This window comes from Poeciliopsis prolifica, unplaced genomic scaffold (assembly GCF_027474105.1).
Source record: "Poeciliopsis prolifica strain line A6 unplaced genomic scaffold, Auburn_PproV2 SCAFFOLD037, whole genome shotgun sequence".
NCBI lineage: Eukaryota > Metazoa > Chordata > Actinopteri > Cyprinodontiformes > Poeciliidae > Poeciliopsis > Poeciliopsis prolifica.
The window spans coordinates 864,275-886,632 of NW_026562412.1; the positions used below are offsets into that span (position 1 = coordinate 864,275).

General features: G+C 41.1%; 1 protein-coding gene across 1 annotated transcript; it reads right to left on the reverse strand.

Annotated features, from left to right (window-relative positions):
* Nucleotides 1-1,326: 1,326 nt before the first annotated feature.
* On the reverse strand, nt 1,327-21,474 carry LOC129374652 (semaphorin-4E-like). The gene is made up of 15 exons (XM_055053170.1): nt 21,387-21,474; nt 20,936-21,035; nt 20,499-20,643; nt 17,361-17,423; nt 17,178-17,273; nt 16,948-17,047; nt 14,252-14,362; nt 14,015-14,163; nt 13,762-13,937; nt 12,126-12,276; nt 11,822-12,044; nt 7,528-7,646; nt 7,291-7,457; nt 6,810-7,216; nt 1,327-1,520 (listed from the first exon to the last, which is right to left on the reverse strand). The coding sequence occupies exons 3-15, from the start codon at nt 20,538-20,540 to the stop codon at nt 1,327-1,329; spliced, it is 1,998 nt and encodes a 665-aa protein (XP_054909145.1). The 5' UTR covers nt 20,541-20,643; nt 20,936-21,035; nt 21,387-21,474.
* Nucleotides 21,475-22,358: the final 884 nt, after the last annotated feature.

The window sequence follows — 22,358 nt, forward strand, 5'->3', positions numbered from 1 at the left end:
GACTCAGACCGTCAGAGAGATGGTTCTGTTGGACTCTGTCCAGCCGCGAACTGAACCTGCAGGAGTTCCTGCCTTCCTGGGATCTGACCCACATTCACCAGAACCACAGTCTTCAGGACCAGGATGTCCTCCTGTTTTCAGAAAGGCCTTAAACTGAGTCAGATGACTGGATCCGATGAATTAGGGTTAGGGTTGCTCCTGTGAACTCTGACCTGACGACAAAACCAGCATTATGAGCCATGAGCTTCCTGCAGCTATGCTAGTTAGCCATGAGGTTCATTATCAGCCATGAGGCTCGTTAGCCATGAGGCTAGTTAGCCATGAGGCTCATTATCAGCCATGAGGCTCATTATCAGCCATGAGGCTTGTTAGCCATGAGGCTCGTTAGCCATGAGGCTAGTTAGCCATGAGGCTCATTATCAGCCATGAGGCTCATTATCAGCCATGAGGCTAGTTAGCCATGAGGCTAGTTAGCCATGAGGCTCATTATCAGCCATGAGGCTCATTATCAGCCATGAGGCATTAACCATGAGGCTAGTTAGCCATGAGGTTCTCTGAGCCAAACTGGGCCAAACTGAGTCGTCTTTTGCTTTTCAGCCCAAAGGTTACAGCTAAAAATTAACAGCAATAATTAGGGTCATTAGCATGGAAGGTTATTATTTTAACAGTTATTAATTTAGAAATATCACAACTTCAAACTACTTCATTAGCAAAGTAAATATGTATTTTACAAACTAAATGTTGAGTTAAAAACTGACATATTTGGCGTATTTCACTTGAAAAGAAAAAATATTTAGCAGACTTACCATAGCTAAATATTGATTTAAAAACTAAATATCTTACTCAGAGTAAATATTTAGTTTAGAACTAAACATTGAGTTCACAAACCAAATGAAAAAAATTCTGAGGATCAATTATCTAAAATATTTTCCTGTAATAAATTTGTGTCACCTTTATGAATAAGTGACAGAAATATTGAGGTTTTCATGCCGTTGTTGATCTTTGAGCAGTGCCTGAAGAACATGTTAAAACTGTAATAACTTGACGAAACAGTTATTCACCTTTAAAAATTAGTAGGTTTTTAAAAATAAACACATTTTGGTTTCTAATCAATATCGGAAGCAAATTCTTTTGCAGAAAAATGATCAAAAACAAGTAAACAATCAAATTTTATTCTAGAAAGTTAAATGTCTATGCTCCTGAGCTTTGGGTCATGACCAAAAGAACGAGACCCCGGATACAAGCAGTCGAAATGGGTTTTCTCTGTAGGGTGGCTGGGCTCTCCCTTAGAGATAGGGTGATCAGCTCAGTCATCTGGGGGAGTCGCTACTCCTTCACGTCGAGAGGAGCCGGCTCAGGTGGCTCGGGCATCTGGTCAGGATGCCTCCTGGGAGCCTCCCTGGTGAGCTGTCCGGGCACGTCCCATCGGGAGCAGGCCCCGGGGAAGACCCAGGACACGCTGGAGGGACCATGTCTTTTGGCTAGCCTTGGGGTTCCCCTGGAAGAGCTGGAAGAAGTAGCTGGGGAGAGGGAAGTCTGGGCCTCCCTTCTGAAGCTGCTACCCCCGCGACCCGACCCCGGATACGCAGAAGACAATGAAAGCTTATCTTCCATTCTTGAATGGATGGATAAATGTCTTAATTAACTATGTTTGATAATACACTTCTTGAACATATTTGTGCTCAGGTAGCGCTCCTTTATGTCCTGATCATTATGAGTGGAGGTTGTGAAGCCTGAAACCCCGCCAGAGCGTTTTCTTCTCAGGTGAGGCATCTCTGCAGCAGCAGTGAAATGTCCAGACCAGTGCAGAAGTATTCATACCCTGTACACTTTTCCTCATTTTGGCAGGTTGTAAACACAAACTCTAGTGTTTCATTGTGACTTTGAATGTCAAACCAACACAAAGCAATGCAAAAAATATAAATAATAGATTTAGAAATAAATAAAAAACAGAAGAAAAGAAACTCTTATCTATTCCTATTTGCTTCTTTCCTTTACCTCTGTCTGAGCCTCACTGCGATGCGTCTGACCTCTGAACTCAACTCAAACCTGACTTGCCATGGCCGAGATGATATCCCTCCCTAACCCTTTGTTGCAGTTAAATTGAACAGTTAATTTAGAGTTTAATTCTTTACATGAATAAATTTTATTGAAATGGGTGAAGTGTTCCAGCAGCAGGAAATTCAGTTGCTGCTGGATTCTAACATGTCTGAGATAGCGCTTTTAAAATGTACACATTACCTAAAACAGGAACCTGACAACTAAAGATAAATATTTATACATTTACTATGTTAACAAATATTGAAAATTCTTGGACCTTCAGAAAATTTGATAACAATTTGAGCAAAGAGAAACAATAAAAAGCGAACTGAAAATTTGTGACTGAAAATCTGATCAATTTTTATGTTTCTGTTTATGTCAATTTATGTTGATGGACACGAGTATGATTATGAGAATAGACCATACTCAACAACTGAATAACTGATCAAATTATTATTTAATAATAAAAAAATACATTGTCAGCTGATCTGAAATGCAAGGTTAAAAGAAACGTTGCTATTTTAACTAACTAGTTATTCCAAACTGATGATTATGAAGAAAATTAATATTTTCTACACTAAAGTTTAAAACCTTTGATCTAGGTTTGACTAATAGATTATTATTAAATTCATAAAGACATTTTGAATTAGAGGCTTTGAGATTTTTGGTGTTCCACTTTGTGTCATGTCTTGTGTTTTTCTGTGGGTTTATTTTGAGTTCTCTGTGTCATCCTGTCTCCTCTCAGTTGTGTCTTGTTTCCATGATTACCCTTAGTGTATTTAACCCCCCTGTGTCCTTTATTCCTGGTCTGTTCGTATGTTGTCTTGTTTTTGTTTCAGTCCAACTGTCTACTTATCTTCCAGTTGCTACCAGTGTTGAGCCCTGGCTTCTGCTCAGATGTGCTGCCTGGATCATTTGGTTTTGGATTGTTGTTTAAATCTACATTAAACCATCTTTTCATCTTCTCAACCTGGGCCCTCAGCATTTGTCTGATCATCTATACCGCAACTTGTGACACCTTGATGAATTTCACAACATCCACATGTAAGATCTTTAACAAAATGCCTATTTGCTAACAGCCCTCCTACAAGCAATACAATATCCAGCTAAAACTTGCAATTTGTAAGTGTGCAGTACATACCACAAGAAAGGATGAGGTTCTATAATAAAATAAGTTAGCTGATCAAATGTTAAAAGAAGACAACATGAAACTGGAAACTTCCCAGAACAAGAAGGAACAGGACACTACCTAGAACAAGATGAAGAACAAATAATAGATGAAATTATTCTAGCTGACATGCAGGATAATACTCCAACAGCAAGAAAATAAATGTGGATATCTAAAGAGGCACCAGTGAATGATGATACAAAATTTCCAGCTAAATAATAAATCCCTATAAGGCGGCAGCAATTTTTGCTGTTGCTTCCATGTTGACACATTATGCGATTACTTTGCTAACACATATGATTTAAAAAAAGTTTAAATTTAAAATTCTTACCTAAAAAATTCCCAAAAGCCTCTTATCCGTTCCAGACAATGCACATGGATTTTATTGAACTTTCACAAAGTGGACCATATAAATTTTGTTTGGTAATGATTGATTCATTTTCTAAATGTGTTGAAATAGTCTCAGAAAAGCACACAGATACTTTGACAGTACCTAAAGCTATATGTAAAACTATTATTCCAACACATGGGATACCACAAACTATTTATTGTGAAAAGCAGATTGACAAAATGTATGGAAACAACAAACAGACCATAGCCAGAATGTTTAGATTAGGTTAAGTTGCACATGAAAATGACACCCACAAAGGAAGGATTAACACCATTTAAAATAATTCATGGAAGACCTTACAGGTTGCTGAGATATTCTGCAGATTTGCAGAAAGCAGATGAAGAGCAAACATTGGCAGATTATATGATTAGGACTCTGAAACAGAAAGGTGTCAAATGCAAAATTACTGCCCTTGATTATGCTCTCCCAAAGAAACCACTCCCACTAAGCCAGGAGACTGGGTGTATATCAAGTCATAAAAAGGAAGAGCTGGGCCAGTCAATAGTGGGAGGGACCATTGCAAGTACTGATAACTACTCCAACTGCTGTAAAGATTGCTGAAAGACCCAGCTGGAAACATCTCAGTCACTGAAAGTTGCAGAGAGTTTTGCGCCAAAAGATTTGCGTGATTGGGAAGTCTGACTTCAAAGGGAATTCACAGTATAGATGTGAGTTGTCTCATTATCAGTGAAGAATCCAACAAATCCTCGCTCTGTTAGACTGTGAGTCCTGACATCTCTGTAATCTGAGTAGCAATGGCATGCCCATTCCAGGTGGGCCCTGTACTGTGTTTGTGACTGCAGCATGCCAACTGTTTTGGAGTGGGACAGCTATAAGAGCAGTCTCGCTCTTATAGGATAAGGAGAGAAGCAGACACATCCTCTCCCCAGACTCATCCACATGACTACTGCACCAACTGCTATGTGTGTATGCACAGGTACCGTCAAAGTTTCACCATCTGCAGCATCATCGTTCCAGGGAACAGAGGGTCCAGAACAATGGCACACTGATACTTTCTATGTGGACACACTCCTTATGCTTCTATTCCCTGGAATTGAGGAGGACTGTGCGCTCTGGTTCCCCTCTCCAACCCAGTGACTTTCCTGAAAATGGTTCAGGACCCTCACAGTCATGGACTCTGCAGGAGGCACGTCATGCCAAAAGGCCAAATATGGGGAGGCCGTACTACAAAAACTGGAGTTCCTTGGAAATTCAGGATCTGGGGTGGCAAAGAAAAGTTTGTGCAAGGCCTATTCTCATGGGTGGGAGGAACTGAAGTTTGAGACCATGTTAAGATCAACAGGTGTGTCCTGCTGCGTCTCATCAACAACACATACCACTTAGCCAATGACACCGCAAAAGAGCTGACTGCGTTGAGAAACATGGTCCTGCAAAACTGGGTTGTGCTAGATTTTCTCACAGCCTCTCAACGAGGTCTCCAAGATCATAGGCTCCAAGAGCTGCACATTTGTCCCTGACAGACATGAGCTGGTGGAGATGTTCATGACGCCCTGCATAAATTGGACGAGCTTAAGAACTATATGGACAGTGCAACTCAGGGATTACAGCCTTTAGACTTTATTTCTTGGCTCACCTCCGGACTCTGGTGGCAGCTTTTGTTAAAGATTGGAACACCCATCTTGACTGTACTGATCATGACCTGCCTGTTCACAACTTGCATCATTCCATGTCTTTGTAGCATGATGTTAAAAGCTTTTAGTCCTGGTCTGATCAGCTATCAGTTGGTCAGGGTGACCTCTGACACAGATGAGGACTACGTATGGCTCCAGAAGAATGAAGATATAAAGTTTTTCAAAAACAAAAACATATAATGTAGTAATTAATAAACAGATTAAATCATTTGCTAAATGAGTCCTACACTGACCATGTGAAAAAAGTGATGCTCGTCATGAAAAATGCATTTGTTTTCTTACCGTTTCTTTCATGCATTATGATCCTTTTTATATAGCATGTGTTTTTCCCAGCAACATAATATATATGTGTATTCTATTTTCCCTTTTCTTAGATCTGCATAGCTTTTATGTAAAAATTATAAACCGGAAGGAAAGGATAAAATTAATAAGTTTCTTAACATTCTTAGATTAGTAGTTTTACTAGTTTTTCATTAAAGGTTTAGTGAATTTGATGACCCGTGTGAAAAAGAAAACTTGCTTTTTCTTAACCTTGCAGCTGTTGCCCCATCTACTCCTTACTTGTGAAACTACCTGTGTGTAGGACGTTAGTTCCTGTGTACTTCCTTTCTTGTTTTCAGAATGGCTCCCTTTTTGATTTATTACCCCCACATTCCTTTCACTCCTGCTTTGGTTTCTGTTAATAAAGAAGACAAGTGCTGAAGCAGAGTCAGAACACATGTTGAGTTGTTTGAAAGAGGAGTTTCTCTGTCTACTCACTTTTGCAAAAGGTTTGATAGAAAATCTTATAAATGTTCTCTGGTTCTCTTTTATGTAAGTTGAGAAAATATCTATCAATCACAATGGTGATAAAATTTACTTAATAAACTAGATGTATTCAGATTTTAAAAATAACTAAAATAAAGTGCAGAGGAATCTGGTGATTATTGATTTTTTTAATAAAATTGGAACCAGATGAAGCTAAAACTGCCTCAAGAGATCTGTGTAGAACAGTGCAACAAAAGAATTTTTAGTGTTATCTTAAATACAAAATATAAATAATTTTGTACAGTTATGGATGAATTACTGTATTGTGTGCCTATATAAAAGTGTGTATACTAATTAATCGATTAATGAACAAGGTGACAATTATTTCAATGATCGATTTTTAAAATTAATAGTTTCAGTGCAAGTTGCAAGCATAGATAACCACACGTTAATCATTTTCGTCATTTATTTTTAGAGTTGATGGCAGTGATGCACAAAGTGTAACTATATCCAACTACAAATTTGTTTTAAACAGTAGATTTTGGCCTCTTTTCCACCCCAGTTGGTTTGGTTTTATTAGTACCAGGACGAGAAATCTGGTTCTTGTTCTTAGGACCAGAAATCTGGTTCTTGTTCTTCGGACCAGAAATCTGAAACTTCAACTCTAGTTGCTCAGTTCTGGGATAACTCACTCTGGTACTGCCAACATGGTTTTGAGCTTTCTGCTTCCAGCGCATGTAAATGATGAGCATGAAACACAAAACACAAACAAAAACTAAAATGTACATAATTATAGCCTGAACTCCCCCACCCTCTGAAACCTTAATGTTGTACAAGATCACGGCCATCCTGTGCTCTCTGCCTTTAACTACTTCCACTGTCTCACAGGTGTAAAGGCCTTCATCAGTGAAGGAAGGTGTTAAAACGAGTCCCTGGCTGAGCAGAATGTGTCGGGGACCGGGCTCAAGGATGTTACCAGAGAAGCTCCAGCTGATGGGGAGATTGGTGTCAGGGGAGCAGGGGAGGAACTGTGCCACGTCAACTGTGAGGTGGATGTCGATACTCTTCGTTGACCCTGTGGGAGAAGCCAAAGCAGCCATAAAAATTCTCCTACTACTCTCCTCACTAAGGTAAAGGTGTGTAAGAGCTTTATGTGGGGAATACTTGCAATGAGAGTTTGGGCAGATTCCAACATCACCATCAGTGAGGTTCTGGATCCTGCAACAAATGAATTCAATCCTCTGATTATAAATGTAGCACACAGTGAACATGTCTTAGTTAGTGTGACATACATGGAGAGGTTTGAAGCACCAGCAACAGCAGCACACAGGCCTCTGAGACGGTCCCAGCCACAGTATGGATCTCTGGCTGTAAGGCAGTCGGCACAGGATGTGTAGCGGCTGCAGTCCCTCACACTGAGCTGAGCAACAGCAGTTCTAGTTGCACTGTACAGCTGACCCTGCAGATCATCAGAGTTCAAAGGTTAGCTCCAGGTCCATTTAGTCTACAGACATGTAGCTGTAACCTACACTTCTAGAGGAGAGCTGAAGGAAGCGAATGGGCTGAGGATCCTGAAACAGCTGCAACTCCTCAATGATTCGCCCTCCATCATCACCAGACCACACCGCCTTCTGCAGCCAACCAGAGTCTGAAGGACAGAACCAGAGGTTAACTCTGGTTTCTACAGGGTAACATGTGTAAAGTTACAAAGAATGCTGATAAATATGATTTGGTTTATTTAGCAAAATAGTTAGCTATCTAATTAAAGGTGTGTTTTGCAAGTTACATATTTAGTTTGTGAACTAAATATTTAATCTGGAACCATGACATTTATGTCAGGATTCTGGTTGTGAGAGCGTGTGCATGAGAGTGTGAGTGGGAGTGTTACATCTTCTTTCAGCGAGGATCTTCGTGAGGAGCCTGTGGAGCCAGCGCAGGTGACGCTGATTTGCCTCATCAGCGTGCTGGAATATAGGAGCGGCAGAATCCTCCAGTCATCGCTAGATGGTTAACGCTACCGGTAGTCACTCTGGCCTCACCTGTTGAAAACTTGTTTCCTGAACCTTGTTGTGTAACTCGAAGTTACTTATTCTCCGTGTCCTGTTCGTTTCCATGACTTTTTTGTGTTCTCGTTTCAAGAAGCTCCTGACATTGCCTGCCTGCTCCGCCGTTTCCACTGACTCCATCCTGTTCCAACCACCCGAGATAACGCCCCGCACTCACTCCGGCACCGCTGCACACCCTCACGTTGGATCCTGACGCCTCACCCGTAAGCTCTGGAAAATCCGCACCAATGTAAGCTAGCTCCTGATTCCTCCTCCGAACTCACACTCTGAACCCGTTATAATTCAGCTCTCGTTTCAGGCCAACCTGGTCGAGCGACACTCGCCGCCTATCGAAGTCCAGAGAACTGAATTTTATTTGTCTTGTTGTAAATAAATCACTTGCCTTTCTATCCAGTGTGTGGTTCCTGCATGTGGGTCCGCAAGTTAAATCAAACCATGTCAATTTATGCATGTATAACCTAATGAAAATAGATTTTTTCCTTTATGACTAGCTAAATAAATGAAAGTATTGTTGGTAAATTTTTACAGTGTAAGTTGTCGTGAAAACTGATATGAGGAGGTGAGATCTGTCCAGGGTCCATGCAGAAAACAAATCATATCAGGCCTGAGAGACTGAAGTAATCTTGTATGATGATTCAATGTTGATTATAGAAAAATGTATTATGTCAATGTATCATGTAGTAAGTCAAAATATTGATGATTATAAAGTAAGTTCTGAAGTTGATTGTTAGTTGATTGTTGAAAATTATATAAACCAGTTGAACAATGAAGTATAATCATAATGAATCAAAAATAATGAGTCCTAAGAAGTAATGATTGAAGAAATGTATTAGAAATTATCATGTTGATGAATTACATGTCTGTATATTATATAAAAGACTAAAATCGAAGTAAATGAAAGTGTAGGGATAAACTGTGGGTGCAAAAGGCGAGCTTGGACATGTTCCGATAACGAGCGGAAGGGCCGTTCTCAGACATTAACCAGAAGCCTAAAATGTAATTACACCGGAGCAGAAGGCAGCAAATGATGACCATATATGGAAGAGCATGGTGCCTGGTATGAGGTAATTACATTTCTGGGAAATGAAGTGATCTGCTCCCCGTACACAATAATGGGAGAGTAAAGTATAAATACCCGAAGGACTAAGGAACCGGGTTCTTCATCTCCGGCAAGTGGAAGGAGCAACAGCGGGCCAAGAAAAACCAAGGGAGCTTCGCCGGACCAAGAGGGAAGATAATCTACACTTCGCTGGAAGGAAAGACAGGACCTGACGCCCAACAACTCTGGTTCTTAATTCGATTGGAGCTCCACACTCAACCCAAAAGAGATCTCAAGAATTGCTGCAACGGACTTGGGGACTGGACAAAGATCACAAAAGTCATGAAGATTTGGGACGTTTGAAAGATAACTACCAACTCTGCTTTGTTCCTGTTCAGATGAGGATTCGTTGTACCAAGACAAGATTCTGCCCAAGGACATTGACACTTCTGTTGCTGAGATCCCCTGTCATCTGGGTATGAGTTGCCTGCACCCCAAAAGCCTTTTAATAAATTGATGGCACTGTTTGGGAAAGGTGTTAGGAGAAGTTTACGTTGATTTTATACAAATTTAAAATTTTAATCTTTAAACTTATAATCATTGAATATTAATCTGTTTGCCATTTACTCCTGCTTAAAGCTTGCTCAAATAAATAAATATATATATATAAATTCTATTGAGGTTTGTGGACAGTGAATTTAATTGAGTCATCTTATTAATATCGGTTCTTCTACTTAATGTAAAATTCATGCTCATGGTTCTAGAAAAGTGGTGGCTTCGGACTTTCCTTTAGTTGACATATAAAATAATGACCCTGGGACTCACAAAGTCAGTAAAGATATTCTAGTCGGTAACAAGCGCTTGTAATTCTTAGAGAGAGGGCTACTGTTAACAAGAGTGGTTATTGGGGTTATGCAGTTGCGAGGGCTACTCAACTGATTGCTCCTTAACTGAAAAGGGTCATAACTTCTGGATAGTAGTTAGTTAGAGCTAGACGAGTCTCTCTCAACACCAGCTTAGACAGATTGTTCCTCTCAGACCTTCTGCAGGGTAATACCCAGGTTTCGGGAACTTTCTGGACCCGTTAGACAGAGAGCTGGTCAGTAGTCAGCCCAGAGGAGTTGTGAGGATTAGGGCGGGTCTGGCTATTGCATAATAACCTTCATGGCGCCCAATGTGGGGCGGTTCCAAATAATAGTAGGAGGGCCCTTCGTTCTAAGTCAGTAAAAACAGATGTGTGAATCTGAATAGCTCACTTAGTGTTACAACTTTAAGGAAATAGAGTTAGTGGTGACTGATAGGCCTTCAGTCACAACCCTTGTAGTAACTGTACAGCGTGCAGGTGAGGGAAAGCTTCTACTGAGGATAAATGACCAGATCCAGACAGTGAAGCCAGTAGCCACTGCAGCCTGAAACCATCCCTACTCGATGATGTCAAGAGAGGCTTTGGGGACAGGCAACTCGAAGACAAAGATGAAGATGAGTGCCAGTGAGGAAGCGCAAGCATATTGGCACCAAATAATATCGTTCTCACAAGCATTTCCCGTTTCAGCCGGGAAAGACATGGCTGGAACGGAGGGGGAGAACAGTCTGTTCTCTCCCAATCCATGTTAAAGAAGCTTCCAGTAAAGCTGATGCTCTTTGGAGAAGCGCTGGAACACTGGGCGACGATAAATCAGCGGACATTCTTCGCTCATCACTTCACCGAGAAAAAAGACCATATTCAAGCCACGATGATCGCTATAGTGAGGGATCGAGGCATCTACTACTGCTCCAGAATGATCGGTGGTGCCCAGGTGGGTGTTATCCGCAGCCCAGTGGAAGTCAGCAAGAAAAGTGAAATCAAAGCCTGGCTAGAATGGCTAGCTGACCTGCTTGGGAATTGGACTGATGGAGAAATAATGACTATCTACAGTGCCTCTGAGAAGTATGATGGCACAGTGAAAACAGCATCCAGAGTAGCTGGGATAGATGGGATCCTGGTGGACACATACGCCAAAGGAACCTACAAATATCAAGAATGCGAAGAGGTGTTGGGGTAACTTGCAGCCTACAGGAAGCGAAGGGAGAAAGAACAACGACCAACCCAGAACATCGAACCGGACGACTCGGATGCGGCTGAACCACCAACCAGGGCCCCCAACAGAGCCCCGGCACCCAAGAATAAAGAAACAGAGACCATTGACTTAACGGGGGACCTCAGCAGGGAAGAACCGGATCAGCGCAGCCCATCGCCTGACCAGCGTCGACCGGGTCCATCCGGACACTACAAGGGATAACCAGAGGAGGCTGGAGGAGGAACTTCCCATCATCAGTTCACCGTGCAGTGGCTGCAAAAGGCGTTGGACGAGTGGTCTACACCTCAGGGTTCAAGAAGGAAGTTCCAGCCACCAGCCCACAGCAGTGAAAGGAAGCAACCGACGTTGCTATAGGAACTGTCTGAGAGCAGCGCATACGATGAAGGCAATGCAACAGATGAAGAACTACAAGGGAATACTAAGCCCAGGAAGGCGACACAGAAGTCCGGAATCCGAATGGTGTCCCAGTAAATTTTTTACAGTGTAAGTATACAAACACCACACACACATCTCTCTTATGTTCAGAGTGAAACTGCATGTAGCATTTGCGTGTTCATTGGTCAATACAGCCATTGCCCAGTCTGATCCTGCCAACAACGCCAACATGTGTTAAGTCATTATTTATGGTCCAGTTACTTACTGTTGCTAATAAACATGATGTTGTGCTGCTGTCCATCCAGAGATGTTACTTTGTCAACAACAATTCTTGAGAACTGAACCATAGACCGGACCAGCAGGGGCCTCCCACTGATCGGTTTCACGGCTTGCTCCATCAGAGGGTGGTCCTTCACAAACATCAGGGTCGAGTCTGGGATGTCATGAGAAGTCCTTACATTTTCCTTTCGCATTTCATCATTAATACACTGATAATACAGATCAGAGATCATGTGAGACTAATCATTTTATTTACTACCATCTAATATGAGTTTGGGTTTCATGCTTACCGAACCAGGGTAAGTGCTAAATATTGTTCCTGTGTACCTCACCCAGCTGCCAGAATCAGTCGCGGACATAACGTTCCCCCTGTAAACTTGCTGGATGTCTGACAGCTTGTAGGCGCAGACAGCAGACTGACTGCAGGTACTGGACGGCTTCCTGCAAAATAAGTGCTGTCACTACCAGGTCAAGTAAAACATTAACTTGGAGCACTGCACGCTGCCAAAAAGGGATTTTGGTTGTAGTTCATTTCATGGACTTATTTATATTGATGTCACTTAATTCATGTTGTTTAGTGATGACAACTTACTTTTTTGTGTTCAATCACTTAACAGTTACACATTGAAAAAGCTTAAATTAACTCAATGAAATTAAATGAACATTTAATTTCATTTAAATGAATATTTGTTAATTTAAATGAATATTTAAATGTTTGCTCCAGGTCCATTTAGTCAAATAAATAAAGTATTTATTCTCAACTTGAGTTGAGAATAAATAATTCTGCTTTTTCCTTCTATGTCTTAGCTTGTTGCAAAACTAAAGGAGGTAACATGTTAGGAAACACCCTCAAAACTAAGGTTAAAGGATATGACACACTTGGGAGTGCCCTCTTTAGGGCCTCTGAAGCTTAGTCACATTAAAACCAAAATAAAAAAGACCATGAATTAACTTTAATGCTCTTGTTATTCAGCAGACAAAATTAATTTAGACAGCCAACAGAGACTGAAAACCATCAGTAGCCATCAATATTTATGGCTCCTGATGAATGATTGGATTTTGGAAGAGCAAAGAGTAAAAAAACAAAAACAAATTCATGATATTAGTTTTCGACCTCAGCCAAAATGATCTCCTCTGGACAAAGTGTGGTAAGCATTTGGTCCGGACCGTTAACGGACATGGACCTGATGTTTTTATTTTCAACCCGACACCATCAGAAAGAAAACAACATCACAGCTCTATAAATGGTGACAAATACAGAAATCTCAGTTAATTCTTAGGCAGAATTGGTTCGGAACCAGAGAGGATCAGAGTCTGAGCCTTTCTTCAGCCTTTCTTCAAAAAGTGACTTCCTGTCATAAGTGAATGAGGCTAAGGTGATGCCATCACTTGAACATAATGTGACCGGTTCCTGATCCCAACCAGAAAATAGAGAAACTAAATTATAATGGGAGACATCAAAAATATTGGGCTGATTGCACCAGCAAAACACTGGATGTAGCCCAATAGGGTGAAGACTCCCTGTGACCTCGTGACAGCTCTACGCTAGGTTCTAGATATTGACTAGTTTGGCGAATTGTTTCTGCTGATTTTATTTTGCTGTTAGGTTTTCCTCCTTCTAACTTCTAAATTAGAAAATATTTTCAAAATGCTCAAGCAATCTTCGTTTAGAATGAAATTAAGACAGAAACACCAAGATTCTGCGGATTGGACTGGAGATATGTTTTAGAGGAGGACAAGATTCCTGGCAACATCTGGAAGGAGCAGTCTGCAAGATAGCTCAGGATACATATGGACATACTCAATGATTGTTGTGAGGTGATATTCATATCCAGTCTTCTTCTGGAAACAAGCTAATGTATTTGGATTTATGGAAAACAAACCATTTCAACAACCTACATATTGAAAACCTGAGACTTGACTTACGAGCTCAAGGTGAATGTTGCATAGAAGATGCTGTCGGTCACGTTATTTTCATCTTGGAGAAAAAAGACATCCTGCACCACAGACTCTGAACCTTCATGTCCAAACGGGCAGTCCAGACGGGCTTTCAGAAAAGAAGTCCACTGTTTCTGCAAAATTCTCAATCCTCCCAAGTCACTCTGAATCCGCACAGATGTCAGATTTTAATACTGATTCATGTGATGTTTTAATGGAAGTTTGACATTTAGAGACATACTTTACACACTCGTGCAACTGTTGACAGTCGCAACTTGTTGCGTTGATTTCTGTTTTCGATCTCTGTGAGGAACAAGAAGACGCTGTCGTCCTCGTTGTTGTTTGAATGTTTGCTGATTTCAGCAAACTTAATGGAAATCATGGTGGGTTCTGATAACAAATCATTTAAAATGTATCGTTATATTTGACAAGATTTCATAGTTAAAGAACCTTTAACTGTGTCAAGCGGCCACCTCACCATTGAGCCAAGACCATATTTGTTCAGTACTCAGGGAAGGCTTCCCATGTCTTTGGAAAGATGTTTCTGTTCCCAGGAAGTTTATAGAACCAGCGGTATACAACGAGTTTCCTGTTGAGAACAGAGGAAAAGTTTGACAATTTCTGAAGCAAATCATTACAAAAACATTCTTTCAGTATGAGTGGGATCCACTGAAATCACAACTCTTGTTCTGGATAGTATGAGCCATGTTTAGGTAGAGTTCATTATGTCATTCTATGTCAGTTGGCACAGGATTAAATCCATATGAATCTGGAGTGAAAGTAAGACATACAGCAGAAAAAAGTGACTTCCTGTTATAAGTGAATGGGGCTAAGGTGATGCCATCACTTGAACATAATGTGATCAGGACAAGTCTGTAGTGAGACATTGTTAATCTGATGCTGCTGTGACCTTGCAGGTGGAAGTTATTGAACCTTGATGTTTAATAGAAAATAGTCAAATTTTGACACTAAGCCACACCCACATATTTTGATGTATGAGAAATCTTTTGATAACTTTTGAACTTCAATGCCTCAAGAGTGTGCTGAGTGATTCTGAAGTCTATATCTGAAAAACTGTAGAATGAGCTTGATCAGATACGTCTAAAAAAGAAAATGAGGGCTGTGATCCAACTTCCTGTTGGGTTAAACCATGGCTTCAAGAGACTTTTTTGTAGGTCATGACAAGATACACTAAGTTTCATTATTCTAGGTTAAAGTAGGCTTCCTTGACAGCATGCGGGGCTGTCATGGAAAAATTACAATAAGGTCACATCTGCTAGTCATTTCATAGGAAATGTTTAACTCTTACCAAAAGAACTATTTGGGTTACTTGTACGAGGTTGGAAGGTTGTTTTCAACTGCTGCGTAAGGAACAGATCGTCTTGCTCCTTGTTCTCCTTCTTTATCATCGTATAAAAACTTACATGTTGTCTCTGCCTTGCAGAGCTTAGCAAGCTGAGTGAACTGGATTAGCCATGCATCCAGACTGGCTTGATTATTGATTGTCTTATGAGCTCTCTGTATGATGCACAATACACGAATAAACCTGATTGAGTGATTCTACCTGGACAGTGCTTGGAAATAGTTTCATCCACAACAGGGTTGATCATTTAAAATATTCTAGGGAGAGCTATAGAGAACGATTGTTATGGATTCCTGTTGAGAGTTGGATAAGGACCCATCCTCGTGAGTTTGGTTCAGTTTGGCTCGAAACTGTGGAATTTGGAGCCAGACGTATGGCAATGGCGTTAGAGGTAACTTTGCCACACCACCATACCCACCTACTTCATTGATTTTGGTCAAGCCTGGAATCCACAACACACCAACATGTCTTTTGTCTTTGGACACAGTTTCATGTTGATTACATCAAAGGGGTTAGATAGCGACTGTTCACAGTAAAACATGACAGTTTCCTGTTCTCACGGGTCGTGGCCTATATGATGTCATCATTTGACCATTGGGTATTGTAGTGCACCTGATGATCAATCACTGAAAGTTTGGTGCCTCTGAGTCTTTGTGTACGATATAAAAGTTTCGTGTTTCATGGTGAGTACGAACTTTGATCTCTGATAACGCCCCTTGGTCAAAGACTCACCGTTTTGATAACTTTTAATTGGCTGTCTTTTGTACAATCTGAAGTCGATTGATCAAAATCCCAAGGAGTTCGATCAAATGTGGAGAATATAAATGGCCAAAATGGGGTTAAAATTGGAACTTCAATCAAAAATGGCTGACTTCCTGTCTGACTTGCAAGATGACATTAATTGTATGATCTGTGCACCTTGGGGAGCGTCTACAATAGTACCAAATTTCTTGTCTCTATGATGAAGTAAGGTCATAGCGGCGTGTCTTTTGAAAGTTGCTAGGTGGTGCTGTTGAGTCGTTTCTTGTGTGATTCTTGCGACGACTGGAAAGTACATAAATTTCACACAAGTTGTAAGTGTGAAATTTTGAATATGGTGAGTTTTTGAATATGATAAAGTTCCCAAAACCCCCCCAAAATACCCCTCTGTGGGGGGGCAGAATCGTAAGTAAAGCTGCAAGCAACGTTGTGCAGCCCTCGCACCTCAGGACTGCTCCAGCCTATTTGCTACCGCTCACCACAAGCTCTTGTGCAGTTCCCATGCCCATCCGCTGGATGATATGCATTCGGCAGCACTCCCCAACGACGCACAAAAAATCTGGCGCAGATCAGCCAAGGAAGCGAGGAGATATAGCTGATGGATAAAGCTTGGAAATGCAGCTTGGAGATGCAGCACAGTCAAATTACATTTCTATGCTGTTGGGCTCTTTAGAGGTGAACAAATGTCACACATATCCACAATGGTGCCAATCAGATGATCCATGTGTGATTTAGAGACGATTGTGTGCACATGGCAAAGGAGCCGCTTCTTGTGCGATTCATGCGACAACCTTAAAATACATAAATTACACGTGGACACAGTACGGCTGTTTGCCCACCTGAAAGCCTGGTAAACTCGAATGGATTGCATACCAAAATCGAAACATTTTTTATGACCGTCGGCTGATGCGATTAATTTTTACACCGAACTGTCAAACAAACCAAACTGAGCAACCTAGTGATGAGTATCAATATTAATTGGCAGATTTCACCTGATTCTCACCTTTTCTGCTATTGTATTTAAGCATGGGGATAAAAATCATCGTACCAACCATTCATCAGGGAAGCAAACTTTTCATCGGGCTTAAAAGGAATTTTCCCCCTGCCATTCTGGAAACTGTCTTCCATGGTCACTTTTCCTTCCTGAAACATCTGAAAAATATTCAGTATTTATAATAATTTAGAAACTATACTTCTAATTCTTCCTACACAATAAATACCCAATAAATGGTTCTGATACTGAAGGACAACAATTCCAGCCTTAGGCATTGGAGGAACGTACCAGGTGTGTGCAGGTAGGGTCGAATGCTTTGGTTCCACAAACCAGAATTTTGCCATCATCCTGAGTGTGCATCATCGTGATGTAGTTGTCACATTCCTGTTAGAAGAACAGCTATTTCTCCAGACTATGTTAAGATGAGGGAGAACATTTGACATTTCCTTATTTTAATGAGCTGTAGTGTACCTCGATGCTCCTGCCTTTCACCTTACACAGAGCTTTTTCTCTAGAGGTCACCATCCAGTTAATCTAACAAAAAGACAAATCAGGAAGTCAACATGTTTATGAGGAGATGCATGCGAAATTCCTTCATTAGGTATGAATCTAAAAAGAGGAATATCTATCAGGGGTGCACAGTGGTGAAGTTGGTAGCATTGTTGCCTTGCAGCTTGAAGGTCCTGGGTTCGATTTCTGACCCGGGGTCTTTCTGCACAGAGTTTGGATGTTCTCCCTGTGCATGCATGGGTTCTCTCCGGGTACTCCGGTTTCCTCCCACACTCCAATAACATGACTGGCATTCTCCGTAGGTGTGAGTGTGTGTTGTCCTGTCTGTCTCTGTGTAGCCCTGCGACAGACTAGGAACCTAGCCAGGGTTACCCCGCCTCTCGCCCGGAACGTTAGGTGGAGAAAGTCACCTGCACCTCCCAACCCCACTAGGGACAAGGGTGTAAGAAAATGGATGGATGGAATATCTATCATAAGGGGTGCATTGTGTAAGATATTGTGTATCTTTTGTAAAGATACACCATAAATATCTAACAGAGGTAATTTGGTTTATTATTTGCCATATTTTCCAAACTATAAGTCACTCTGGAGTATTAGTCGTATTTTGGGGGAAAATTTATTTGATAAAAACCAACACCAAGAACAGACATGTCATCTTGAAAGGCAATTTAAAATAAAAAGAATAGAGGCAACAACAGGCTGAATAATTGTACGGTATGCTAACGCTACATGACACATAATGAACTGAGGCCTGATTATTAACATAACATCCATCCATTTTCTGAGCACCCTTCTCCCTAACGGGGTTGGGAGGTGCTGGTGCCTCTCCAGCTGCGCTCCGGGCGAGAGGCGGGGTCACCCTGGACAGGTCGCCAGTCTGTCGCAGATTAACATAACATATTAAGAGTTATTCATATAACTATAGCATAAATAACATGCTAACAAGATTACCAAACCAACCGTGTCAATACAAATCACTAAATCTTCATCTTCGGTGAAGATTTACCTCCGCTAAATCCGGAGGTAGCTTCTACCACACACATTATCCACACAGGCCTCGAGCGCCCTCTTGTGGTTTAGTGTGAAAATAACATGTGATATGATGTAATAATGTGTTGTTAATTTCACACATAAGTCGCTCCGGAGTATAAGTCGCACCCGGGCCAAACTATGAAAAATATTGCGATTTATAGTCTAGAAAATATGGTAGTCTGCAGTAAGTTCAACCTTAAGAGACTCACACACACACACACACACACACACACACACACACACACACACACACACACACACACACACACACACACACAAAGAAAGAATAGGTATTAAAAGGTTTTTATTGGCAAATGATATTTGCCAATTAGAATGGATTTGAATCGGTTTTCTCTTTGTCAAAACCACAATTCATGACAAGGAAGAGATATGAGACTAAGAGTTCATGGATGCGGGACAGCTTTTCAGCCGGAAGTGAGGCTGCCATGAACTCAGAGTCTCGGGTGAAGCCTAGAAACTCTGGTTGGCTGATGAATTTCTCCTTGGACAATGGAACCCTATATGACAAAGGAACCCTACATGACTCAACAACCGTTGGAGAATACCTAATACCAGGGGAAGCAGCAGGGGGATGATTGAGGAGGAAGTCATCAAGCAGGTCCAGGGCTGAGGGTAGATTAGAGATGTTGAGCAGAATCCAACAGAGAGCTTGGGAGACATTATTGAAGTGGCAAGAACTACTCCTGCACCTGAAGGTGAGCCTGACTTTGAAGTAAAAACAGTTATCCCATTTTGCTCCCAGCAAGTACCACAAAGAAGGGTGCATGGGCATGACCTTCTTTGTGGTCATGCCCATGCAATATTGGCAATATTGGCCTTGGCGAGCCAAGCACCTCAACCCGTGATTTTTATGAGGGCAATGGCATAATGAATGGAAGCAGAGTACAATGAGAATGGGGGGTTTGGGAAGAAGAGAGTTAATGGTCAGATATGGGTTGGAATGAGGATGGATGCAGGATGGATGCGAGGACAGACTGACTTAAGTTGTTCTTGCTTGAACAGGCTGCAGACATGAAGAAAATTACAAAATGGAAATGAACCAGAGCTGTCATTAAAGTTAGTATAAATGGGGTTTTTATTGAAGACCTGAACTCTTCTTCCGCTGCAATCCATGGTTAGAGGGGGCTGGAAGTTGATGTCAGACAGGAGTAGGAAGCAGCGGAATGGAGGGGCAGAGGGAACTTTGATGGCCGACAGAGACGCAGGAGGAACAGGAAACAGCTTGGGTGAAAATGATGAGAATTGTCGTATCAAGAACAGACCAATCTAAGCAAACACCAGATTGAGATTGAACTTAAGTGGCATTAGAAATGGAAGCTTTGTGATAATGTTAAAAAAAATGGAACAACTGTACTTAATATGCAAGTCTATGATAAGGGACAAATAAGCATCAAGTTTCACCCTATGATTGGGATAGATAGAGCAGAAGAAAATAGATGGAGCGGTGGTTGAAACCAGGTGAGAATGAGGGGAGCCCCGGTGGCATTTGGCAGGGGGATCGGAGGATTTTTGGAGCGCTAGCCAGATGCCAATGAAGTAAGAGGAGGAGGCCAAAGAGGAGACGGGGAGGAGTCCTGAATGGGGAGAAGGGCGGCAATGTTGGAAATACAGGTCGGAAATACCTGCTGATCGTAGTACGGAAGAGGGAGAAGGTTCATCGGGGCAGCCTGCCGAACAAGTGCTTCCGTAAGGTGGGGGAGGAGAAGCACCAAGAACCTCCAAGATGAGATTGCTGGAATCGAATTTGGGACATGGAATCAGACAATGACTGGTCAAAACTCGGCCAAGGAGCGGGTGAAGACGAGATGCTGGATCTTATCAAGGGCATGATGCTTGATGATTGGAGGAGATGAGGAAAAGATTATCATCGATTGGCTCTGATCAATGCACATAATGATGATGCCCATTTTTTCCTCCCATGACAGGCTAATTAAGTCAAATTCTTACAGTTAATTATTGACTTTGTAACTCAAAAAACGTTCCACCATACTCTTTTGCTTCTTGTGTATTTTCATTGATGTTTCACCACTTAAGCCCAGTTCCTACCTCACTGGTCTTTTCAGTGATGTCATCCAAACGGAGCGTCATGACCTTTCCTCTGGCTCCGATGAAGAGCAGACCGATGTCTTTCTCACCAACAGGGAGCTCAAACCATCAAAGTCAGGCTTCTTAAACAGCTTCAGGTTAACACCTGAGGGAAAGAATCCAACCGTTATCCTCAGGCTACTTTAGAAATCAGACCATTTAGTTCTCTGCATTCTATTTAGAGATATCATAGTAAGAGGGGGTAGACAGCATCTTCATTCTACACTCATATTACTCTATCCATTTTATGCAGTGCTTTGTGTTGGCTTTGTCATTCAAAGTCACAATGAAGCACTAGAGATTTTATTTACAACCTGCTGAAGTGAGGAAAGGTCCACAGGATGTGAATACTTCTGCACTGGTCTGGACATTTCACTGCTGCTGCGAAGATGCCTCACCTGAGAAGGAAACGCTCCGGCGGGGTTTCAGGCTTTGGGCAAATCCTCCACTCATAATGATCAGGACATAAAGGAGCTCTACCTGACTCTTCATCATACCCTCAGACAGGAAATGAAGAAAAACACATTTTATATACCAGTTGTTTTGGAAACAGCAGTTTTTGTCTTGTTTTAAAGTTGGACATCACAGCCTATTATAGCTAGAAGTTGTTAGCTGAAATGTCTCCGAAATATTATGGATTTATGAATTATGAAATGAATCTCACAAACAAGTTTATTTACCTCTGATCCTTCCATTAGCATCTGTAGCATCTTGCTTAGATAATGACTAAACCATGCGTTATGTTTTATGCTGTTTCGTTATTTAAACAGTAAGTACGCTTAAGAAGAGCATTCTTGAGTACGGTGGATTAAAACATTCATTTTGTAAAAAAAGGTTGTGATGGCTTACCTGGTATGGGTGATTATGTAGAGGCAACTTACTTCTGATAACTCAGAAGAACCAAAACATGTTTATTTTTAAAAGCAGGGGCAGCATCCTTTGAAGGCCAGATTTGTGGGTTGATTGCATCATAGCATGGCAACAGGGACTGTCTGAATTCAATGACTCCTCCAAATGCATTCACCACATGCGTCCTTTTCCCCAGATTTGAAGGAAACGTCCGGTGCATCCTTCATGACCTTCTGTATCCCATGTTTGCAAAGTGGGTGTTCAGACAAGGCGGCAATAGAATTACCATTTCATAGTGTGATCAAGCCAGCTCCAAAACAGTGCAAACAATGTAGGAAATATTTACAATACAGACATAAATATATTGATTATTACACTATTAAATCAATCAATTTTTACATACATTCACACATGCACATATAATCAACATATAAGTTTTTCTAATACGAAGCCTTTGCTTTTTTATGGAATTATTAGCATATTAGCATCTTAAAACGTAAGATAAATTGACATCATTTCCACAGTGAATACTCGATCATTTGCAGCAAGTGGTGCATCTGCAGCCATGAAAAATACTTAAAAGGTCATTATGTGAAAATCCCAGCTCCTCTGTACTCAATTTAATTCCATATAGATCTGAAATGGGGTTTACATTCATTGATTAATATTTGAATATCAAAAACATTCTTTATTTGGTTTTATTTATTTATTTATTATTTTTTACAGAAATTCAACCAGATGAATCTAAAACTGCCACCAGAGGAGTTGTATCTAGAACAGAATGCAGACCATGTTTTTTTAATTTTAAAAACAAAATATTGTTTTGTAGTTTGTTCTTAATTAGTGCTCACTGTTATTTTAACAAATAGGCTTTTAGAGTCTGCATGATCCATTTAACAATACATTGATTCATATATTAAGTGATGATTATTTTAATAATCGATTCGTGCCGGCTCTGTGGTCGGCATGAAG